The sequence below is a fragment of the Candoia aspera genome, chromosome 7, assembly GCF_035149785.1.
Source record: "Candoia aspera isolate rCanAsp1 chromosome 7, rCanAsp1.hap2, whole genome shotgun sequence".
Lineage (NCBI taxonomy): Eukaryota > Metazoa > Chordata > Lepidosauria > Squamata > Boidae > Candoia > Candoia aspera.
The window spans coordinates 14,685,196-14,706,488 of NC_086159.1; the positions used below are offsets into that span (position 1 = coordinate 14,685,196).

Genomic DNA, 21,293 nt, shown 5'->3' on the forward strand with positions numbered 1-21,293 from the left:
AATGTAATATAAGGGGCAGTCCAGCAACACATGTGCCACAGATTCAATCTTGTCAGAGGGAGTTGTTGGTCCTCAGGCTTTCTCACTGTCCATTACCTGATCCTTCTAGTGGACTATGTGCATCAGATCTGAAATTTTTTACATCCAAAGCCTATCCTCTGATAACGAGCAATGATCCCTGCCTACTCTTTTTTAATTTGTTGGTAAAATTACCAACCTGGAGGAAAATAGACAAGCTGAGCAAAGCAAACTGGCAAGAAAGAGCGTGTGTCTCACAACTAACTCATAATGATACCCAAAATTGGAACCGGGTTGAGGGATTTTCAGGTGCACCCAAAAGGAATCTGTTAATCCATACTTCACCCTGATTTGTAGGAGGACACTTCCAGAAGCTGCCGTGAAGACAGGCCCACTCTTGTAAGTGCTCTGACAGAGAGAAGAATTGATGCTGCTATCGGGAACCAGAATAAAGTGAAGTCCATGGCAACCCAGCTGCTAGCCAAATTTGAGGAGAATGCCCCTGTACAGTCCACCGGCATCCGGAGACAGGTGAGAAGGGACTTCATGTCGGATGCATTTGGGGCTTCAGTTAATGGTTTGATAAAGGGTGGATCTTCTTGCCTCAGGGAATTTGGATTGGATTGGATTGGATTGGAGGGAGTGCATCTCCCTCTGCAGCCAAATAAGTTATAAAGGCTACTCTTGTGTTCTAAGAATAAAGAAGCACTTTCTCTTTTTAATCCTGGTGGAGTGTTATGCCAATCTGTCAAAGAGCAGTACTGGAATACAGAGACATGCTGGTGTGTTGCCATTTCTTTGCTCAGTGTCTAGAAACAGTTTGGGGCTGGAGACCTCATCAGGTTCCCAGGTCATGAAAGCTACTGCTTGAGAGCACTGTCAGCCCCCACTTTGTGCTCATCCTGGAGTTAAATGTAGCCTTCAGGGAAGTCCTTTGTAAAATAATCTTTGATGAATTGCCATCTGTTCAACATACAGAGGGCAATTTTCAGTAGCTGTTGCGATGAATCATTCATGCATAGCCAGCTTTTCTACTTGAGACAGTGGCTCAAATAACTGGCTTCACCCAGGAATCCTATAGAGTTTATTTAACTTGACTGAGCACAGCAGGAGAGATTTTTTTTTCAGGGAACATTATCCAATTTGCAATGTGCTGTAAGTGGAATGCCAGAATTCCCAGTGATACCCTGGTAGAGATACTCTTGGCATGAGGACGCCCATGGATTAAAACACCTATACTGTGATTTTTTAGGATTATTTTTTCTCTGATAGTTCACTTCCAATCTAAACTTATTCAAATAACCTGTCCAAATAATAGGAGACAGATGGCCTTCTTTCATGGCTAAGTTTCTGTCTTCATTCCCTTTTTTTCCTTCCATTTTTATATAATTTTCTCTTTTTTGTTTGCCAACTAATTTTTCCTTTACTCCATTTTTTTCCCCTTCTTGATGTCTGTCTTCCGATCACCCTGTTCAATATCTACCCTGTCCCTTTGTGGGTTTCTTTGTGAGTTCTGTTTCTGCCTTTTGTGGGGAATGCCCACCATCCTGGGCGTGTTATGACCTGCATGCAACATTCTGCCCAGCCTTATCAAGACCGTGCTCTCAGCCATCCCACCTATCGACAGCGAGAGCAGGGCCGCCATGCCCCAATACCTCAGTGGAAACAGGTAAAACAAACCCCAATGAATGACTGTCACACTGCCAACCCCATCGGCTACTGCTTTTCCATTCCACACTACTTCTATTCCTGTGTGCAGGCACTGCTTTTTGATCAAGATCTCTGAGTCTGTTCAGGAGTTATGGCCCATATATGGCTCCTAGTTCTAGTCATCAGTGAAACTGATAGCATAGGTGGTCCTTTCCAATGCATCTTATTAACAAAACCTTGAGCAGTCATGAGATCACTACTGTGAAAGCATCTCATAAATGTAAATTTCATTTTATATGAAAACATTGCTTTCCCGTCAGTTTATGTAATCCTGATTTGGAGATATTTAGAATTCAGTCTTGGAAGCACTTCATATTATCGCATTCTAGTTTTTGTGAGGAACACTCTCAAGGGAGATCAGATCCTCAGCCCTGGAAAACATAATATGGGAATTAGCCTTGATTCGGACACAAATACCTCACATACTGTGAAATACACCAATTTCCTCTTGTGCTAATGTAGTGTAGAGGAACTGGCAGGTGGCCAGAGATACACAGAATATCTCTATTATGAATAATAAGAAATGTTTGTTTCATTTGGCATTATGGATTTTTGCTATATATCCAGTAGATGCTGGTCTTTTTTTCAGCTTTTAAGATTTTTTTTAAAGAGATTTCATTCTAGTGTTCTCTAATACTGTTTCTGATCATTCACGTATGCAGGAGTATGTAGATTGTTTAAGAGGAAAAGTGTAACAGTGCTATTGCTTCTAATACTATTTTTTCCAGTTTGTATCTGCTTAAAACACAAATAAAAATGAAGATGAAGATGAAGATGACTCAATTTGGTGTCAGTAAATTTTTGTTCTTGAATGCTTCTTGTTGGCTTACCTGTTTATAGCAGCTATCATCTATAATCTTTATCAACTCTAGAAGTAGCCCCCTTCAACCTGTTACTATCAGCAGGATACCAGATTATGAAATCCTCCCATAATTATTTACCAAGATGTTTTAATTTGGGTTTCAGCCATTCAGTCAGAAGATACATACTTTTTACCTGTTTCTGGCCAAAGTCGTGCATAACATTTTGAAAGCAAAATGAAGTGGAAAACAGCAGACAGAATGTAACCAAGCCAGATGGATATTTCTGAACGTAGCAGTTCATTCCAGCTCAGATCATGTGCTAAGTGCAGAGCCAAGAAACATGGAATTAATCTGCAGGAAAAGAATATTTAAAACAAAAACATAGTTTTGCAATATGACTCTCTTTTTGGTATATGATTTAAAATATCAAATTTGTACAGTAGAATTCTTGCTGTTTTATACAGCTTAGCTGCTTACTTCTGAGGAATTTATACGCAGGACTGCATCCCAGGGCTGACCCATACAACTCTCAGACTTATAATTTGTCACTTTTCTTTTTAGCAGATCATTTAATTTCTTAGCCTAGAAATATGCCACTGGTATGATTTTGTCTACCAGAATGAAATTGCTTTCAGGTCTTAATCTTCACAATTGTCCTGTGTAAAAACAATGCTGCTAAAGAATGATACTATCTTGATCAATGAAAAGCACATCAAGAATGAGTCACTGGAACAGGATGAATCATCACAAGAGATTTCAGCCTTTGAAGAACTTTTGGTGGCCTATAAGAATAGGCAAAACAAATGAACACCTCACAAGCTATCCAGTATCAATAGTTAATGGAGATGTGTCTTTCTAATACTGAATGGTTTCAAGATCTTATCACTTTGTTTCTTACCATTTTTCTTCTGACTGCACCAGATGATAGTTGTTCATGAATAGCACTTTTTTTTCTTCTTTTTCTTCTCCATGCACCATCAAAACTCTTTTTCCCAAAGAGGTAATCCTGCATGGTAATTTCCATTTTTATTACTACCAACACAGGGAGAATATTGCAGTAATGGACAAAAAAATTAGGGATTCTTCTTGATGAGCTTAATTCTAATAAATAGCATAGTTCCTCCTTGAAGACAAAACATATAAGGTTTTGAAGATGAAAGGTACAAGGTTTTCCAAAGTACCATTTAATACTCTTATATATTATGGTGTGAACTTTTCATGAATCTCATTGAACAAGTCAATCCTCTCTTTGCCCAGCAGCTGGAAGCATGTACTGTAGAAGTATAACAACTTCTCAAGGCGAAACGGCAGCAAATTTCAGTGAAATAACTTTGCTGTTTGGGTTAACTCTTTCAACTCAGGGGGCAAGGAGTGACTCATTCCACACATAACTGTGGTCAAGTCAAAGGCTTTCTAAGACATTTGTCCTTTGTGTTTTGATTGTACTCCACAGAAAGATGTGGCCAAAAGAATTTTATTTCTCTTATTCAACTAACTTGATGCTTTTCCTTGAAAAAATTTAATTAAATAGATTCAAGACCTTCCTACCAATTCTAGTCATCCTCACATTTTTATTAGCATGAAAATATACAGTAGGAGGTATAGTCTCTTTTATTTTTATGAAAATGGACATTATTAAAAAGATTAGATTTACTGTTCTACTATAACATGGGAAATTTTTAGCAATAGTCCTGAAGGAATAAACATGACTGCTCTGTGGTTGAAGACAAGTTCATCTTGTATTCTAACAGCTTTATTCTTCATTTGCATACTAATAGCACAAGTCTGTGTGCAAGTGTGTGCGTGTGTGTATGAGTGAAAGGAGGGGGACATTTTGAAACTGGAAATCGCGGATTGGAAATCTGGTGGTAGATCAACATGTTGTCAAGTTAGTCAAACGTGTTACTTCATGGAGATGAATTACGTTGGTAACAACATTAGATCTTTTTAAACTGAAATGGTAAGAGCCAATCATTATAGAAGAACATCAGTGGTGAATTCTGTCATGCAGAATTTCCTTTTATCTTTAATTTGTTGACTTGAAGAACATCCGTCATTGTTGTGTTTTTGTGAACCCAGAACTGAGTGCCATTTGGGGGTGGAAAATAGTGTATCTTAAATTTTTAGAAGTTTGATGCAAAGGTCCATACTTTAGGTAAATTTATTGGGACCTGGGGGATTAGATTTCTGGATTTCATTAAGAGCTCCATTAGATTCTCCCCTTAATTTCAGTATGGATGAAAGTCATTCCTCCACATGCTTGATGGATTCTTTCAGGTGTTCAGAGGCTTCTTGTTCATCTCCTTCTGTAAGGACAATATGCAAAATGATTATTTGTTAATCCTTCCAGTTATCCAAAATTAACTGATCTTTGGCTCAGAGTTCATCTTTAATAAAGATAATTATTTTACATTGCACAGTAAAAAAGTCCAAACTGGAAACTTGAAGAAAGCCCAGGGCCAAAAGTAGGAAAATACAAAACTGAAAATAATAAACTGTAGCTATGAATTTGGTTGCACCAATTATAGTAATATTCATGAAGAATAAGATTATTAATAGTTATTGATCATGAAGACTATATATTGTGCTTAAGGGGTCAGAAGTTGAATGCCTTGGAATACCAACTGCTGGGGAACAATAATGTGAGTGGACTGATACACTGACATCTTGTTTGTATGTCTTCAAAAGGTGGAAGAGATGGGCAGCCATTAGTGTGGTCCAGCAAAGTATCTCTTACATTCCTATGGAACACTATCCCTCCAAATCTAAATACATATTCATTGTAGTATCAGGAAGTTTGAAAGATTGGCATGTATAGATGTACCAAGGTCAGGCCATATTACAGTGTAGTATAGTGATCAGGATATAGGAACTAGAAGCAGGGAAATCCAGGTGTAAGTCTAAGGTCAGTCATATGAGCTCACTAGGTGACCATTGGCCACTTACTGTCTGTTCTCCCAGATGATTTGTAGAATTAATATAGTGAGAAACAGTTGGAGAAGGGATTTCTATGCATGTTCCTTATGTTCTTGGAAGAAAGAAGGAATATACTGTACATCTAAATAATAATAGAAAATAGTATTAGTGATCAGCCTTCGTCATTAGGCAAACAATAAAGTATGGTTAACGATACACTCATACTTTATGCCCTGTATATTCTGGTATGTTTTGTAGCTGACATTATTGGATTGGGAAAATAGTATAAAAATTGGAAGCAGTATATTTCTATACATCAATAGCAGCTTGAGTGGTTTCATGAAAATTGCTTGACACCTCATAGTATAGGGATAGGCAGTTTGTTTTGTTTGACTATATTTTGGTCCCTTTGAAACTCCACACAGAATTCCATATTTGTGGTTTGAGCTTTTCAGACAAGTGAAGCAACCTGTAATGAACATTGGTTCTCTGCAAAGTTTTCAAATGATGTGAAAACCCTGTCCTTCAAGAGTTCTGCTCCACAGCAGTTCTAACTCCTAAGCTAAGAAAGAAAAACAGGGTCCATTTCCTTCAAATCAGCCTTTCTCATTTTGATTCCTTCCCCACATATTCACCTGCAACTTTCATTATTCCCGGCAACGTCACATTGGCTAAAGGCTGCAATCCAAATTTTGGAGGACACCAGTTTAGGGAGCACTGCTCCAGAGGATGCATTTTTTAGCTATAGCTCAGGCAAAATGCAGGGGGAAGTGCTCAGATGTATTATTCCTTGACTACACAATTCTATGAATGAAAATGTCTTTGCACCTAGGCTGGTTTTCTCTGGAGAAGAAATTATGATGTTGAGTTTTCTATGCGGGGTGTTAAAATAAAGCCGATGATTATATTTCTTGTTCTATTATTCTTTCCCCCCCCCCATTGTTTAAAACAAAGATGAGGAAAAAGGAGCGTTGTCGGACCTGCCCCAAAAAAGTGATCATGCTCTCTTCTTCCTCCATTTGCACTTCCTCTCCATCGTACCCCAGTCAGCAGGTGATTTCATTCTGCATGCTCTGTCCTTCTTTCTTTTTCTCTTCCTTCTTGCTTCCTCAAGTGACTGGACTATATGCCCTTCTTGGGTTGGGTTCCTCCTTAAGATTCAGTAGATCTCTTAACTGGATTCTCCCCTTCCTCCCAAGAGAAATATTAATGGTACACCCAGGATTTCAGTGTAGTATCTTCTGATTTAACGGAGTTTGCTTGTAGTCCATTATGTTTAATATACATGATAAGTTGTTGAACCCAATAAAATCCTGAGTTTAAATAACACTGATGTTGGGATTGCCCAGCTATTTTATTACTTGCTGTAAGAGAAGTGGCAGTACATACTAGCAATTTAAGCTCAAAATACATTGATTCTATTTTAATTTAAGGTCTTTGTGATTGCCTGTTGCTTGGTTTTGTACTATGATTAAAACAAGTGTACTTTGTTTATTTGCCTTCAAACATTACAGGCATTGTTCTCACTGAAGTGTTTTCTTCCTGATAGAAAATTTACAGGCATGGTTCTCTTCTTTAAAAATTACGTTAAATTCCGTGTATGTGTATCTATACATTATCAGTATGAAGGAGAGAAAAAGAGATTTGTGCACATTAAAGCACAAAAGAACTTTAAAAATGCATAGTTCTTTTGGTAACATCAAAATCTACTTGTTCTGATCTGAGTCTTGGTACAGTTGGATATCTGTGATGTTCAAGATAATTTGCTTTTTCTCTCTGCAATCATCGCCACTGGTGAAATGCATATTCTTTCAAGGTTAGAGGTTCTACTAAAATCTTGCTCATTTTATTTTATTTTTTAAATAGAGAAAGTGACATGCAAAAACATGTAGATCAGGTTTTTGTGTTGTGAAGTGACCTACAGTATTACTTGTTTCTTGAGAAGCCTTTTGTTAATGAAGGTTCTTGAAGAAATCCTGCTCTTCACCGGAGCATAGACCACATTATCTTCTTTACTTGTGAGACTGGGAAAGCTCAGTTACGTTTGACATTTATGGAAAGAATTCCCAATTCTGCTGATGCTAGCCCACTGCCATTTTTTTTCTTACTTCCTCTAGTGCTTTATTTTATCTTCTCCTACTTATAAAGCACTAATCAGCAGTACAATCCTTTGAAACGTCTAGATCTTGCACATTATCTAGTTTGGGGGCTCCTTCACTTTGTTGTTGTTGTTGTTTTCGCTTTTTCCCCCCCAGGCTATGTCCCTTGGAAAGTAATTTGTTCCTCTAATTGTAAATAGTTATGCGACAACAAAACAAATTAAGAGTCTAAATCAGCTGTAGCTTAAGGAACAGACCAATTTTGGTATCTTCCTTGGTAAGATAAAATTGGTCATTGTCCTCATGGTTAGAAAAACAGAGACACAAATTATAATTTGTGCTTGATTCACCTGAGGAAAAAACTCCCATAGTTAATTTATCATTCCATCTTGTAAATATGTGGTGTTAGGGCTACACCTAGCATTCAAGTGGCAAGCTGAGAATTCAAAAGCAGGTTTCAGGGCAAACTTAAATGTGTTTAGTTAAAATATAATCCATTTTGTACTGAATAGAATGTCCTTCCATTTATACTCCCCTGTCATTTTGAAGATAGTAAATCAGTGGCAACTTTTGAAAGTCTTTGAACCGTACCCAGAGGCATCCTCAGAGGAAGTAAGGGGGTCAGGCTGAGGAAAGCAATTTTGCAGTGCCCTGATGCAAACTCTATCCCTTTGTTATCTACAACAATACAGGTAGTCCTTGTTTAGTGACCACAATTGGGACCGGCAACTAATCTTCCTTCAGCTTTCCTTTGCTTTGCAGACCTGCGAAAGTCGTAAATGTGAGGATTGGTCATAAAGTTACTTTTTCATCACTGTCGTAACTTCAAATGGTTGTTAAACAAGGCAGTTGCTAAGCAAGGCTACCTATATGTATGCACACCTCCAAGGGGTGGAGCTTGGGATGTGATGCCACATTGCTGCTTTCATCCTGACAAAAGGGCAAGATCCTGCAGACACTGCTGACCATCCCTTTGGGGATACATATGCTTCAGGAGACTGAATGTGGTCTTTGGCCACAGATCGTGCACCCCTGTTGTAAACCTTTTAAAAAATAAAAGGTTTATGATTTGAACATGGCAACTCTAGATTTGCTAGGTGAAAAGATAATATCTTTTTATATTGACACTGCAGAAAACAATCCCATTTAAGCAACATATATAAACATAGACTTCTTTTGATAGAAAGATCATGGCTATATTCATTTCTCTCTGTGAAGAGTTGGTAGTTTCTGGTGTTCCTTGGAATTGCATTTTGACAAAACAATTGATTATGTGCCATCAAGTCGTTGTTGACTCTTAACAACCACATAGATAGATTTTGTCTGTGATGACAAGACTACAGATAGGTGAACCATAACATAGATGTCTAGATTTCTTATGGATAGCTTATGGTCCCTGTAGATGGAAATAAGAACATAGCTGGTCCAGAAGCCTTATTACTTGTCTTGTTAAGGAGAAATCAGTCTTTTCAAAACAAGTGTATTTTAAAAAACTGCAGCATAAAAGATTTATCTGGTTTTAATTAGCCAGATTATTTATGCGTAACTCCCTTAATTATTTCTAAAACAAGGCAGATTGTAATGCACTAACTTGATCATCTTTTGGCAACTGTCTCTTCTTCCTGCACCTCTTTTATTACTGTGTGAATATGCAGTGTTACATCACCATTTACTAATACAGTTTGTCTAGAGTGTTATTTTTAACTACGCCACAGAAAATTGGATAAGTAGATTCTCTGTATCCCGGCATGATCTTCGCCAAAATCAAAATATTTCCTGGACTTCTGATATTTTTCTCTTCTAGGGTGATCCTAATTAAACTGTGCTGTCTTTTGTGTGTCTGGGGGGGTTGTTAAGGTAACTCTTTTGCCTGCAGACCATCAGAGACCTTCAGGCAGATGCACCTGGAGAACAGAGTCCCAGCCATCGATGGGTAAAACGGCATGAGCAAAGCAAGCATGAGTTGGAGCAGTCCTGGCTCAGCTGGCTGGGGTGGGGGAGGATGGTTGTACGATTACCTGTGTGCTGGTGATGCTAATAACCTCAGCACAGCACTGCTGAACATCTTTCCAAAATTAATAATTCTCTGGGTGGATGGCGTTTACAAAAGTATTTGCTTGTAAAGGCTCTCGCCCACCTGTAAGAGTATGCAGTATGCTTTTCCAGTTTGGCATGTAGCCCACTGCAGATTTGGAACCCCTATTCTGTCTGGGATGGGAAATGCTGTGGTGGAGCAGAAGGAACTGGCATAAATGGTGCATTTGGTATGATTCCCCTTCTGTGCTTTCAGGCTTACTGTATGTCTGCTGAAATACGGGGAGCAAAGTTGGAGGAAGAAAAGAAATAGAGCACATCCTTTTTCTTTCACATACCCCCTAGACTGCAGTGGCCTCTCTGTCCTTGATCGCTAACTTTCACAGCACTATGCAGCACTTTGGATTCAGTCCCCAAAAGATCCCTTCGGAGCACACAGGAGCACAATACTTCTCTCTTCAATACTTCAAAGGAGCCCTACCTTTCCCCAGGAATTTGCACTGCACAGCCTTAATCTCTCATTCTTTATCACTTAGAATGATCATGGTGCTTGGATAGACATGAAAGCATGTTTTATTTCATGCTGCTGTTCAGAATTCAGCACGTGCTTTCTACCCATTGAAACTAGTAGGCCTTCAGCAGCAGACATGATAAGGTTGGGCTGCTCTAAATGGCTTATGGCAAGTTTTTGTCCCACTTAAGGAGGGAAATAACTTCCATTCCAGGAGAGTATTAGAGCTCCCTTAAACATATCTTTGAGCTATCTGGCACTGACACTTGTCAGCTTGGCTTCTGTGCTTCCAGCTCTATTTTTTCCTGTGCATATTATTTCCAGTGGTCATTTTCTTCCTTGGTTGTTCTGCAGAGGCCTCATCAGTTCTTTTCAGATGACCATATGGCAGAGCATACCCTCACCATTGAACAGAGGGCAAGCCAGCTGGCTGCCCTCCTGGAGCAGAGGCCAGCAACCAGGCACCAGGTGATTGATTTCCTGCTTGTCTGGTGACTTGTTTGCTTGCTGTTCCATAGAAAGAGAAATGAAACGTTGCTTCAGCTCTAATGTGGCAGGCATCCGATGCCACGTATTAATGGCTGGTCGCTGCACACTCACATTATAAGAGAACTCGTTCTGCTGTTCTGAGCTTGCAAGAAAAACCTGCCCATGATCCCCCTTTTTATAACAAATGTTCCCACTTGCAGAATCAGTATTTCAACGGATGCTTCTGGTGCTAATGAATGGAATGCGGCTTATGTGGGAAGGAAGCGACTATGTTAAAAAGGATTTTTGATCAAGAGCCCATTTTGTACTCCACAGAATTAGGATTCCATTTTTTCAGAGACTGAAACAGATTCACCCAGTTTTAACAGAGCGTTGCTTGGCCAATCTGGAGCAGAATAAAGTCTGCAAGCATTTATTCGGGGTACCACGCTTCTGTAAAATTAGCTTCTTAAAAAATAGACACAAGAAATCAGGAAGTAGCCTAACCCATAACAGGGTTTAAATTCAAATTTAAAAATGGTTCTCAGAAAGAAAGTACCAAATTCCTGCATATGCTCTGCTTCATTAATTTGATTCTCAGTGCCAGGAATTCAGTCATATATTATCCCTTGAAAATTAGAATGTATTCTGAAACAATTCTCAACACACCCTCTAAATGTGTTGAGACTGCAGATCCTAGACTTCCAAAGGCCACAATGTCTGGGAAGTCTGGCATTTGCTGTCTAAACACAATACAGAGGATGCCAGATCCAGGAAGTTCAGAATACACTTTCTCGCCTCCTGTAAGCTGCTGCAGTGTCAAATTCTGTCCATTCAGCTATCAGTTTTGGCTCATTGGGTCAAACTACAAATTAATCCTGATGGCATAAAAATAAAAAAAACCAGTCTTCTCTTTCAGTGTATTCCAGTCAGCAGCTTTTTAACCTCTTGCAATAATTTTTTAAAAAATATTTTAAAAAACCCAAATCTTTCGATTAGTATTTGTGCTTCATATCCAGAATATTTCTGTTTTATTTCTACCGAAGGATATACTATTATCTAAACTTTTCAGGAAGATTTGCCAGATTTTATTCAGGGCACATTGCTGACTACTGTGTAGTTCAGTGTTTCTCAACCGTGGCAACTTTAAGATGTGTGGACTTCAACTCCCAGAATTCCCCCAGCCAGCCACACTGGTTGGGGGAATTCTGGGAGTTGAAGTCCACACATCTTAAAGTTGCCACGGTTGAGAAACACTGGTGTAGCTTAAGAATTTCCAAAGCCCCCAATCCTCATCAATTTGGATAGATCTTCATTTTCAGAATTTGGAAGTCCTCAAGGTGACACCAGCACTTGGGCTCTGTTACTTCCCCCCGAAAACATCTGAAACGTTGAACTTCAGATGGATTTCATTTGCAAGGAAGATTTTCACCTGGCTTTTAAACATGCCATCGCCTGACTTTCTCACCTTTATTTTGTAGCCAGAGACTGAGCGAGCTCGTCGATCGGTTGTCGAGCAGTGGGAGCTCTCCCGTAGCCTCCGCTCTTCCAGTCGCCCTGCTTCTCCCTCGTCTGATTCCCTCAGACAGGTAGCATGGTGTGGGGCTTCTAGCTACACATGGCTGCATACATGAGCCGGCTCCATCTCCTGCCATTGAATAGACCTCAGGCACATTCGTGGTCTTTGCCTTGATGAAGCTGGGCTTATTCTTTGTGCTTGCAAATGAGAAAGCTTAGACTGCTTTATATCCAGGTTATTCTAAGGCTTATAGAAATTGAGACTGATGCACATCTTGCCTGTCTTAACATCACTGGCTATATTTTAGTGAATGCCTCCAAAATCATTCACAACACACACAGAACACACGCACCATGGAGGTTTTCAAGACACCTCCTCCTAATGCTGCTTTTTACAATATCTTGGACCACTTGAGGATCTCTGGAGCCCAATTACCAAACCATGGTTTGGTCAGCCAGCACACTTCCTTCTCGTCTTGCTCCACCGTTGTCTCAGAATCACATCCTTGTTTTGTTTTCATTTCTGTAGTAGTAGTAGTAATGATGACGGATGTGGCACTGCAACTTACAACAAATTGTACTGTATTTTTTAAGTTAAAAGTGGAGACCAGTGAGCCGTGAAGTAACAAAATGCTTGTCATTCACCTTGTTGAAACCTGAAAGCTCATGAAAGTTCCTAAACTAGGAAACGTTTTATTTATTGTCAGAAAATGTAGCCTATTTCTGCAAACAAACATATATACATTTATTAGGCTAGGCCTTTGAAGCTGTGTACTCCACATCTAGGCTTGGTTTTGTGTGTGTGTGTGTGCGCGCGCATGTGTGTGTGTTTGCTTTTATTTAGATAGCAGGAAGAGGCTTAGTTTTGTTATACCTAAAGTGATGGTTAAATTTACAGGTATCTAGAAACATTTTCTGGTTGGAAGACTGGGAATATAAATCTCCTGTTCTAAGCAAGGAAGGAGGTTCTTCCAACCAGCACTGGATTTTGGATAGGAAATCAAGTTCCCTCCTAAAAGGCTTCTATTGCCATTTCCTTTGACTGAGACAGAACTTAAGCCAATGACTGAAGAATTTTGGGTGACCACAGGCCACACAATTTCCCTGTCCCTTCGAAATGAAAAGGAAGAAGCATTTACAAGTCACAATCTACTTGAGAGAAGACTTGCTGACAACCAGAGAGAGACTGTTTCTGGCAGTTAGCCAATGTAATTGGCCAATTATACTGTCAGTACATGAATAAGACAGAAGATCATAATGTATGGAAATAAACAGGGTTTTCAAAGGGCCTTGATTTGCAAGATTTCAGGATAACAAGGAATTTAAGAAGACTTGCTTGCTTCACTTATAAAGAAGCAGGAAGTAGCAACACTATCTTCAAGACAATTACTTCATGTATGTTAACTGCATGATGTGATGATAATCTGTAGATTGGCCAAACTTGTAGATGTTCCTGAAATATTGGGCATGGTGAAAGCAAAGCAAATTGTGAAGAACTCAGAAAGGATTTCTCCAGATTAGATGAATAAGCAATAACATAATAAATAAATTTCAAAGTTTGTAGGAAATTTATGTTAAAGCGGGCCAGAATTCCAACTTTATGTACAGCATACCTTGATTGTGTTCAAACTCACTGTGATTCTCCAGCAAAAAAAAAAAAAGTGGGAGGGATTGTCTTCCTAAGGAAAGCGGCAATAAAAGGCAAATTCAGAATTACAGATTATTAGTCAGCCAGTGTGTTAATACTTTTATGTAAATCTGTGGAGTCTCCTACTCTGTATAGTTTTGACATCCCAACTCAAAATGGATATTGTAGAACCTTTCATGCAAGGTGAGACTAAATTGTGGATTTTAGTTTATATAAATTTTATATACTAGGTTTACATAATCTTTCATATTATGGGGATTTTTTCTCCTTATCATAATGCTAGAATTATGTCACTAGAGGATTGGCAATAGACTTGGGAAAGATTAAACAATTTCTTCACACTGATCACTGCCAACACTGAATTTCATGAGCTTCGACAGTTCTTAAAAAAAGACTTTATTAATCCAAAGGAACTGAGAAATATTTGTAGAAACTTCAGTCCACCTAGTGTATTTATTATTAGATTTATATCCCTCCTTTCATTGTACAACTCTAGGCAGATTACCTAATGTTTCTACCTCCTTTTCCCTCCACAACAACCCTGTGAGATGGGTGGCTGAGACAGAGGGACTGGCCCAAAGTCACCCACTGGCTTTCATACCTAGGGGAGAACTAGAACTCACAATCCCCCAGTTTCTAGTCCAGCACCTTAACCACTGCACCAGACTGGCTCTTAATGACTAATGGGTATCACTTTGGGGGTTGGGAGGGGTGAAATAGATGGCAGGCCTGTTAATCTTCTTGTTATGTAGGTCTAGATCAGTATTTCTCAACCTTAGCCATTTTAAGATGTGTGGACTTCAACTCCCAGAATTTCCCAGCCAGCCATGGAATTCTGGGAGTTGAAGTCCACACATCTTAAAATGGCTAAGGTTGAGAAACACTGCTCTAGACTGACACTTCTCTCATATTCTGGTGAAAACACTATAGTCACAGCAGTTTTTACAGGCTTCTCCAGTTATGCTAGCTTGGCAATACGGAAACGTCATTCCATATATCCACCCAACATCAGGTTGGAGAAGGGTAAGCTATCATAACTTTTCTGCTGCCCTCAAGTGCCTACCACTCAGAAGGTGGGTGGAAAAGCTTGCTGGTTTTAGCCTGTGTTCTTTTGTGCAAAGTAAATTAACATATAATAGTTGGAACACCCTTTGTTTTTGAAGTGACTGAACTGCTGGATGATTCTAACTTGTTTCTGAATCTCTTTTCAAACTTTTTTTTTCTTGAAAAGATGCCATCCAACATCATCAAGCTGCTTTTCCTTCCCCATGGTGGTGTTGGCAGGATGTATTTTGTGTGACTTGTCAAACAAAGGCGTTCCCTCTTCCAATGTATTTCTGAACAATAATCCTGTCTGCTTTTTCTGTAGTGCAGTTTGAGTTACAGTTTGCTTTTAGAGCCCTGTAGAAAAAACCTTGTTCCTGGGCTATAGGCTAATATCAATAAATCTCAGTCAAATTAGATGTCTCTTTCCTGCTGTCTTCCTCTTTTCCTTTTAAAGTATCCTTTATCCAGAATATACAATTCCTGACCTTGTGTTTTCGGATATAGTATTCATAATATTCAAATACTTGGGTATTGCTGAGAATAAAATGCTTCTGTATATTGGATATGCCTGAAATAGAGATGTGGCTTCTTCCTAAAATGTGTATCTTTAAGATGGAAGGATTATTTTAGATTTAGCGAAGATGTAATGGAAGCAAGTTTTTGACTGTCTGATCTTCCATGTTTCTTAAATTCGGATTGTCTCTCTTTTGAACACATCTTTCCCTTTCAAGAATTTACTGTTATTATCTTGTGGATCAGCAGTAGCCAAGTTGCTGCTAGAATCTAGCCTTGTTTGAGGACTGTGTCTGGTTTGCAATGTAGAGATAAATACAATATATTAGTTCTAAAGCTTTTGGAGAAATAGTGTGCTGGAGAAACTTGGGTCTTCGAACTCCTTCCATTTGATAAAGTACTATCTGGCAAATAAGTTAGTCTCTCCTGAGAATCCACGTGGAGTTGGTTATGGACTGTTAGTGGTTAAAGTTCGTGCTGCTTACACCACTGGTTGCTGCTATCACCTGTTTCGTTCGTATCACACACACTTGCGTGGTCCACTGTCTTGGCATGGTTTGATTCGCTTTTGCACCCTTTTTACCATTTTTTCTCTCCTCGGTTTCAACACAATTTATATTGTTTCTCTTTCCATCCACCACCTTCCCTCTCCCCAATTATTTTCACCTGGTAGAAGTATATAAAGATGTATACAGGAGGCGTGAGCTCATTGGCTGAGCAGATAGCCAATCAGCTTCAAAGGAAAGACCAGCCCAAAACCCTTCTAGACAAGAAGGAACTGGTAAGAAAATTGACTTACAGAAAGCAGTGTGTGTTTGTGGGTGTGAGATTTGAAATTAGGGTCTCTTTCTTCATCTCATAATACAGTATCTATTTTTTCCTTGGTGCTTTATTTGAGGTAGTCAGGCATACCTGTGTCTGTTCCTGACTCTTATAAAGACTCCTATGAATAAAAGATGAGCTGAGAGATACATCTTTATGGATATGTATGCAGATGCCACTTGACATCAAAGAGACCGGGGGCGTAATTCTTGCCTTGGTATATGAGGAGGGAGGGTTATTACCATTGTAATTACTATATCACAAGTTTCTGTTTCACAATAACCCTACAAGGTAAATAATGTTTTCCTCCTTTAGAGATGGGAGGTGAAGGTCAACAAGACTCTATGAATTATTTACATATCCTCTAATCCATCAAATGCCATGGGCTTGTATACTTTGGGTAGTTAAATGCTACAGGTCCCAGGCTGTACTCTTGCTGGCCTTTTCTCACTGTCTCAGGACCCTTGATTTATTTGTAGGTTACCCTGTTTTGGTCATTCTCTGGAGCATCCTCTGTAGAAAATTTCAAGACAACCCAAGCGAAAATGAATGGCACCGATGGGAGTGACAGCAAGCTCATAACGCTTTCCTTACTCCTTCTGCTTTAGGGTTCATTAAAAAAAGAATTCCCCCCCAACGTTGGAGGCAGTGATGTCTGTTACTTCTGCCACAAACGGGTCTACGTGATGGAGAGGCTCAGCGCTGAAGGCAAATTCTTTCACCGCAGCTGCTTTAAATGTGAATACTGTGCCACCACTCTGCGCTTGTCTTCATATGCCTATGATTTGGTGGACGGTAAGTGAAATTGATCCTTTGTCTTCTGGGGCTGCAAGTCTTCGGAATTAAATCTCAGGATATGTCCATAGGGAACAGTAAAGAGGTTATTGCACGTTAGGTCATTTTAGGATAATCTAAAAAGACTGAAGTGCAAAAACAGAAGTGTTGGTAAATGTCAAGATTTGAAACTTGACTGAATTAGAAGTTGAGTTTTGGTTTGGTTTGTTGTTTTAATTAATTTGATTGATTGATTGATACCCTGTTTCTCCTTCAGGAACTTAAGGCTATTTCCTTGGGGTCTTGCTTCCTTTTATCTCCCCCGCCAAACAGCCTTATCAAGTGGGTTAGATGTGAAAAAGTGTTAGGCCCAAAGTCCTCCAGTGGGTCTCAAAGGCAGAGAGTAAAATGAACCTGGAGGTCCTCAGTGTTAGTCCATGACCTTAACTACAGGAGTCACAACCTTAATCTATCATCTTAACCTAGAGATCTAGGCAAGACTTAGAAGGGGTCATACTTTTTAAAAAATATGATCAGGTTTGCAGAGGCAAAGTAGGAATACCATTAAAAATCACTCTGGCGTTTATAGCCCACTTTGCCTAGGGCAGTGAACTGTGGGGTTGTTCAGGTAAAGTGGGAGTGAATTTTAGCAGCATTCTTGCTTTGCCTGTGCAAGCCGCAGGGAATAGATGGAGTATTTGAGAACTTCTGTGATATATAGATTAAAATTTAGTTATTAAAGTTGTAGATTTGTTTCTTTCCCAACCCTAACCCCCGATGAAATCATTGGTTCTATGCATGGAGGGAGGAGTTTACACAAATTCACTTATTATTTTAGTGGGTTGAATTACTACAAAATGTAAGAACCACTATCTTAACAACTAAATCACATTAGGATACACGTTAATACAATTTAACTATTTTTAAATGTGCATCTTTCAAAGTTACTAGAGATTGTGAATTAAATTAAACACCAGAAAATACTTACGCAGACAACAGAAACTGAACTATAAATTGGACTAACGTTAGGGAGACCCAAGTTCTAGTCCACCCCCATCCATGGAAGCTCCCTGGGTGACGTGGGGCCAGCTTTTCTCTGTTGGACCAAGAGTCAGCATGGTGTAATGGTAAAGGTGCTAGACTGGGGTTGGGGAGACTCAGGTTCTAGTCCTCCCTTAGCCATGAAAGTGCCCTGAGAGACTTTGAGTAAGTCCCTCTCCCAAACAGCCGGGATGATATCATGGTGAAGGTATTGATCTAAGATGGGAACACCCAAGTTCTAATCCACCTTCAACGTGAGAACAGCCTGGGAGGCTTTGGACCAGTCCCTCTCTTTCAGCTCAACCTGCCTCATAGGGTTGTTACGGTGAGAAAAATTGGAGGAGGGGGTGTTATGTATACCATCTTGAGCTCCTGAACAAAAGGCAGAATACAAACTTTACAAATACTAATATGTGGTTTTATATTAAACCAAATAAGGTATTTAAGCATTAAGCAATAAACCTTTTACAAAAGCTCCAAATGAGAGAACCCATTTGCAATTGCAATGAACAGCAGCTACTTCTGTCTCTTGTAGAAAGGGGCCTTTCAGCTTTAGAGACAGAAAAACAGGTACTTTTAAATCTCAGCTGTAGGTGTTCAATGAGCTTCCACAGAGAAGGTTGTATAATACATATGATTCAACTCTTCATTGACGTTATCATTGCAGAAAACGCTGCTTAACAATTAGTAAGGCTGGTTATATTCTATATCTGCAATTGATAGTGACTTTTCAGGGATGAGACTGTAGATCTTTGCAGCCATTTGTTGAGTAGATTTCTCCTGAGGGGTCCTATAAGTTGTTAACAAAGATATCCAGAGAGGAGAGGAATGGCCAGTTTCTCAGCTTTTGAGACCTTCATTGTAGGTACAAATGCTGCAACCTTCCATAAGGAGGTGTCCTCAAAGACTCTTCAGAAAGTTTAGTAGGTCATTAGAGGTTCTTGTAGCTCTGATTTCAGTAGCAGATCTGTTGCCCATTAGAATATTTAAGACAAATATTTAAAATTTATAACTGGAAACCACCTGTCTTGGCATGATTAATTTCAACAGTTTTGCCCATTCTTCATCTCCCAAAGTTTCCCAGAGTAGTTCATAAGCAATAGCCTGTTTGGAGTTAATGCCTAGCCCTCCTGTTTTTGCGTTCATTTTTCTAGCAGTCCTTCTGCCAGATTTTCATGTGATGCAGCCTTTGTTCCTTACACAGTAGTGCTTTGTTAGTTTGGGATACCATACAAGTTTCTCTCGGCTACTCGGGTGGCTAAACTGGGTGTTGGTTAAATAGATGTCAGGGAACCATAGGGAAATCCATTATTTTTAAACTGGAAGAAGTTAACTTAAAACTTTTTCGACATAATTGTATAGTTGACATGACAAAGTAGAGAAGATATAATCAAATTCCTGCACTGTGTAGTGTTAAACAACTGTGGCGTTCACCTATTATCTTACTATCCTCCTTGGTCTGTTTGTAGGAAAATTCTACTGCAAACCCCACTACTGTTACAGGCTTTCAGGTTATGCCCAAAGGAAGAGACCAGCAGTGGGTCCTCTGTCAGGAAAGGTAAGATGTAGCTTTATTTTTTTGTAATAAGTGTTGCTTCTTGGTATTAAAAAATGGCTTCAAGTTGTTTGCAAGGGGAGGGTTTGACTTACTAGCCATTACACAAATCTTTACTGTATAAATCATTTTGGAAAGGGTTTTAAACCTTACACAATGGAAGGGACCAGGCAAGAATGTGTCAGTAGTTGTAAAATTAAACTTCTCTATAGCCAAAATTGAAAATATAAAGAATAATAAAAATACTCTTCTCTGCATTATTTCCATATGTCCATGTATTTCACAAAGGAGGACTTTTTTCAATCAGTTGATTCAAAATCTGCAGTATTGGGTGTTAATGAGTATAATGTAAGTAACATGATGTCCTCCAAATGTTTGGGGCTACAACTTTCATAAATGTAAGGCAGAAGGGGCCATGGAAAGGGATTATGGAAACTGACAGCCAAAATATATGGAGGACATCAGGGTCTCTACCCCAATCCAGAATATCAGATCATCTGGACAAAGGAAGAAATTAAAACAGTAACATGTTTTCATTTTACTTCTGTGGTTGACTTTATATTCTTTCTTTGCAGATAACAATTTATATAAAATCAAATAGCCAAATCTACATCTTTACAAATCCATGTTTTAGATAGATAGAGAGATAGATAGATATATTTAACATGCTTCTTAATTTAATGCCAAACATTGATTTAACATTTATTTAAATATTTCTATCCTATCTTCTTGCCAGTCTATTCCTTTAACAATAGACTTTTGGAATAGCCTTCCACCCAAGATTCAAGGGCCCCCTATCCTTTTAGCCTTCTGGCAGGTTGTGAAGACCTGGCTGTTCCCCCAAGATTGGGCTAGGATGGCGTTGAGTCGGGGGTCAATAGTATGGTCAGCCTGATGCCTGGTGGGGAGGATGTGTTCTGTTTTTATCTTGTTGTTTTTATTGGTTGCTGTGAGCCTCCTAGGATCACTATGTGAGATAGGCAGTCATATAAATTCTTTAAATAAATAAGGAAAATATGTGATCATGTTTACCTGTTATCCAGGGAGCATCCCTGATGAAGGGGAGCATGAATTATATTAGGGTGGCCAACTTCCAGCTCACTATTGGTCTCATACCTGACATTTTGCCAGCAGACTTTGCTAACCCACTAACCATCTGATTCACAGGCTGTTGAGGATTGGCTTTGGCAAGAGAAAAGTGGGGGAGGGAGGAGACTGGCCAGATGGGCTTGAGTGCATATGTAGGTGGTGCAGCCCCTAAATAATTGGTTGTCCACTTTGTCTGGCTCTTGAGCCCCCCAAAGCAACCATTTTGAATGTCACTCTGGAGTCTTTGGATCATGTTATCAGCAGCATGTGATCAGTTTTGTCCTCTAGCAGAAGCAGTCTGTTTTTCAGCATTCCACTGAGCATGGATTGGGAACGGGGGAGCTACAGTATGTGGCGAATGAATGTGAAAGGTAGAAGGGAATGTCAGAAGGAGAAGAATGGGCTGGAGAGAGCTGAAGGAGTTGTGGGACTAAGGGGCAGTCTTCAACTATGTCCTTTATTTCCATTTCAGTGAAAAAAAATACATAGCCAGCAGAAAAGGGTATGCTGAAAACCAGCAATCAGTTCTGAAAAGCTGTCTTATTTTGAAGGAGTTAAAAGTATTAATTAAATTATGATTGAGTAGTATCTCAGCAGTTCACCATTACAAACACATTTACTTTTTTAAGCAAAACCATATCACCTCTTGCTCATTTGCATATCTTCCTTTACCTACATTTAAAGCTACCTACGTTTGAAGTTGCATATTTCCTCACCTTTTTTCCTC

General features: G+C 39.2%; 1 protein-coding gene across 1 annotated transcript in view; it reads left to right on the top strand.

The window, feature by feature from the left end:
- The window catches only part of MICAL3 (microtubule associated monooxygenase, calponin and LIM domain containing 3), a 190,083-nt gene that overhangs the window by 92,073 nt on the left and 76,717 nt on the right, over window positions 1-21,293 (top strand). The window contains exons 16-24 of the mRNA XM_063308572.1: window positions 376-549; window positions 1,604-1,687; window positions 6,402-6,500; window positions 9,423-9,479; window positions 10,446-10,559; window positions 12,041-12,148; window positions 15,959-16,066; window positions 16,716-16,902; window positions 19,392-19,480. Of these exons, the coding sequence (XP_063164642.1) occupies window positions 376-549; window positions 1,604-1,687; window positions 6,402-6,500; window positions 9,423-9,479; window positions 10,446-10,559; window positions 12,041-12,148; window positions 15,959-16,066; window positions 16,716-16,902; window positions 19,392-19,480 (1,020 nt within the window). The remainder of the gene's footprint in view (window positions 1-375; window positions 550-1,603; window positions 1,688-6,401; window positions 6,501-9,422; window positions 9,480-10,445; window positions 10,560-12,040; window positions 12,149-15,958; window positions 16,067-16,715; window positions 16,903-19,391; window positions 19,481-21,293) is intronic.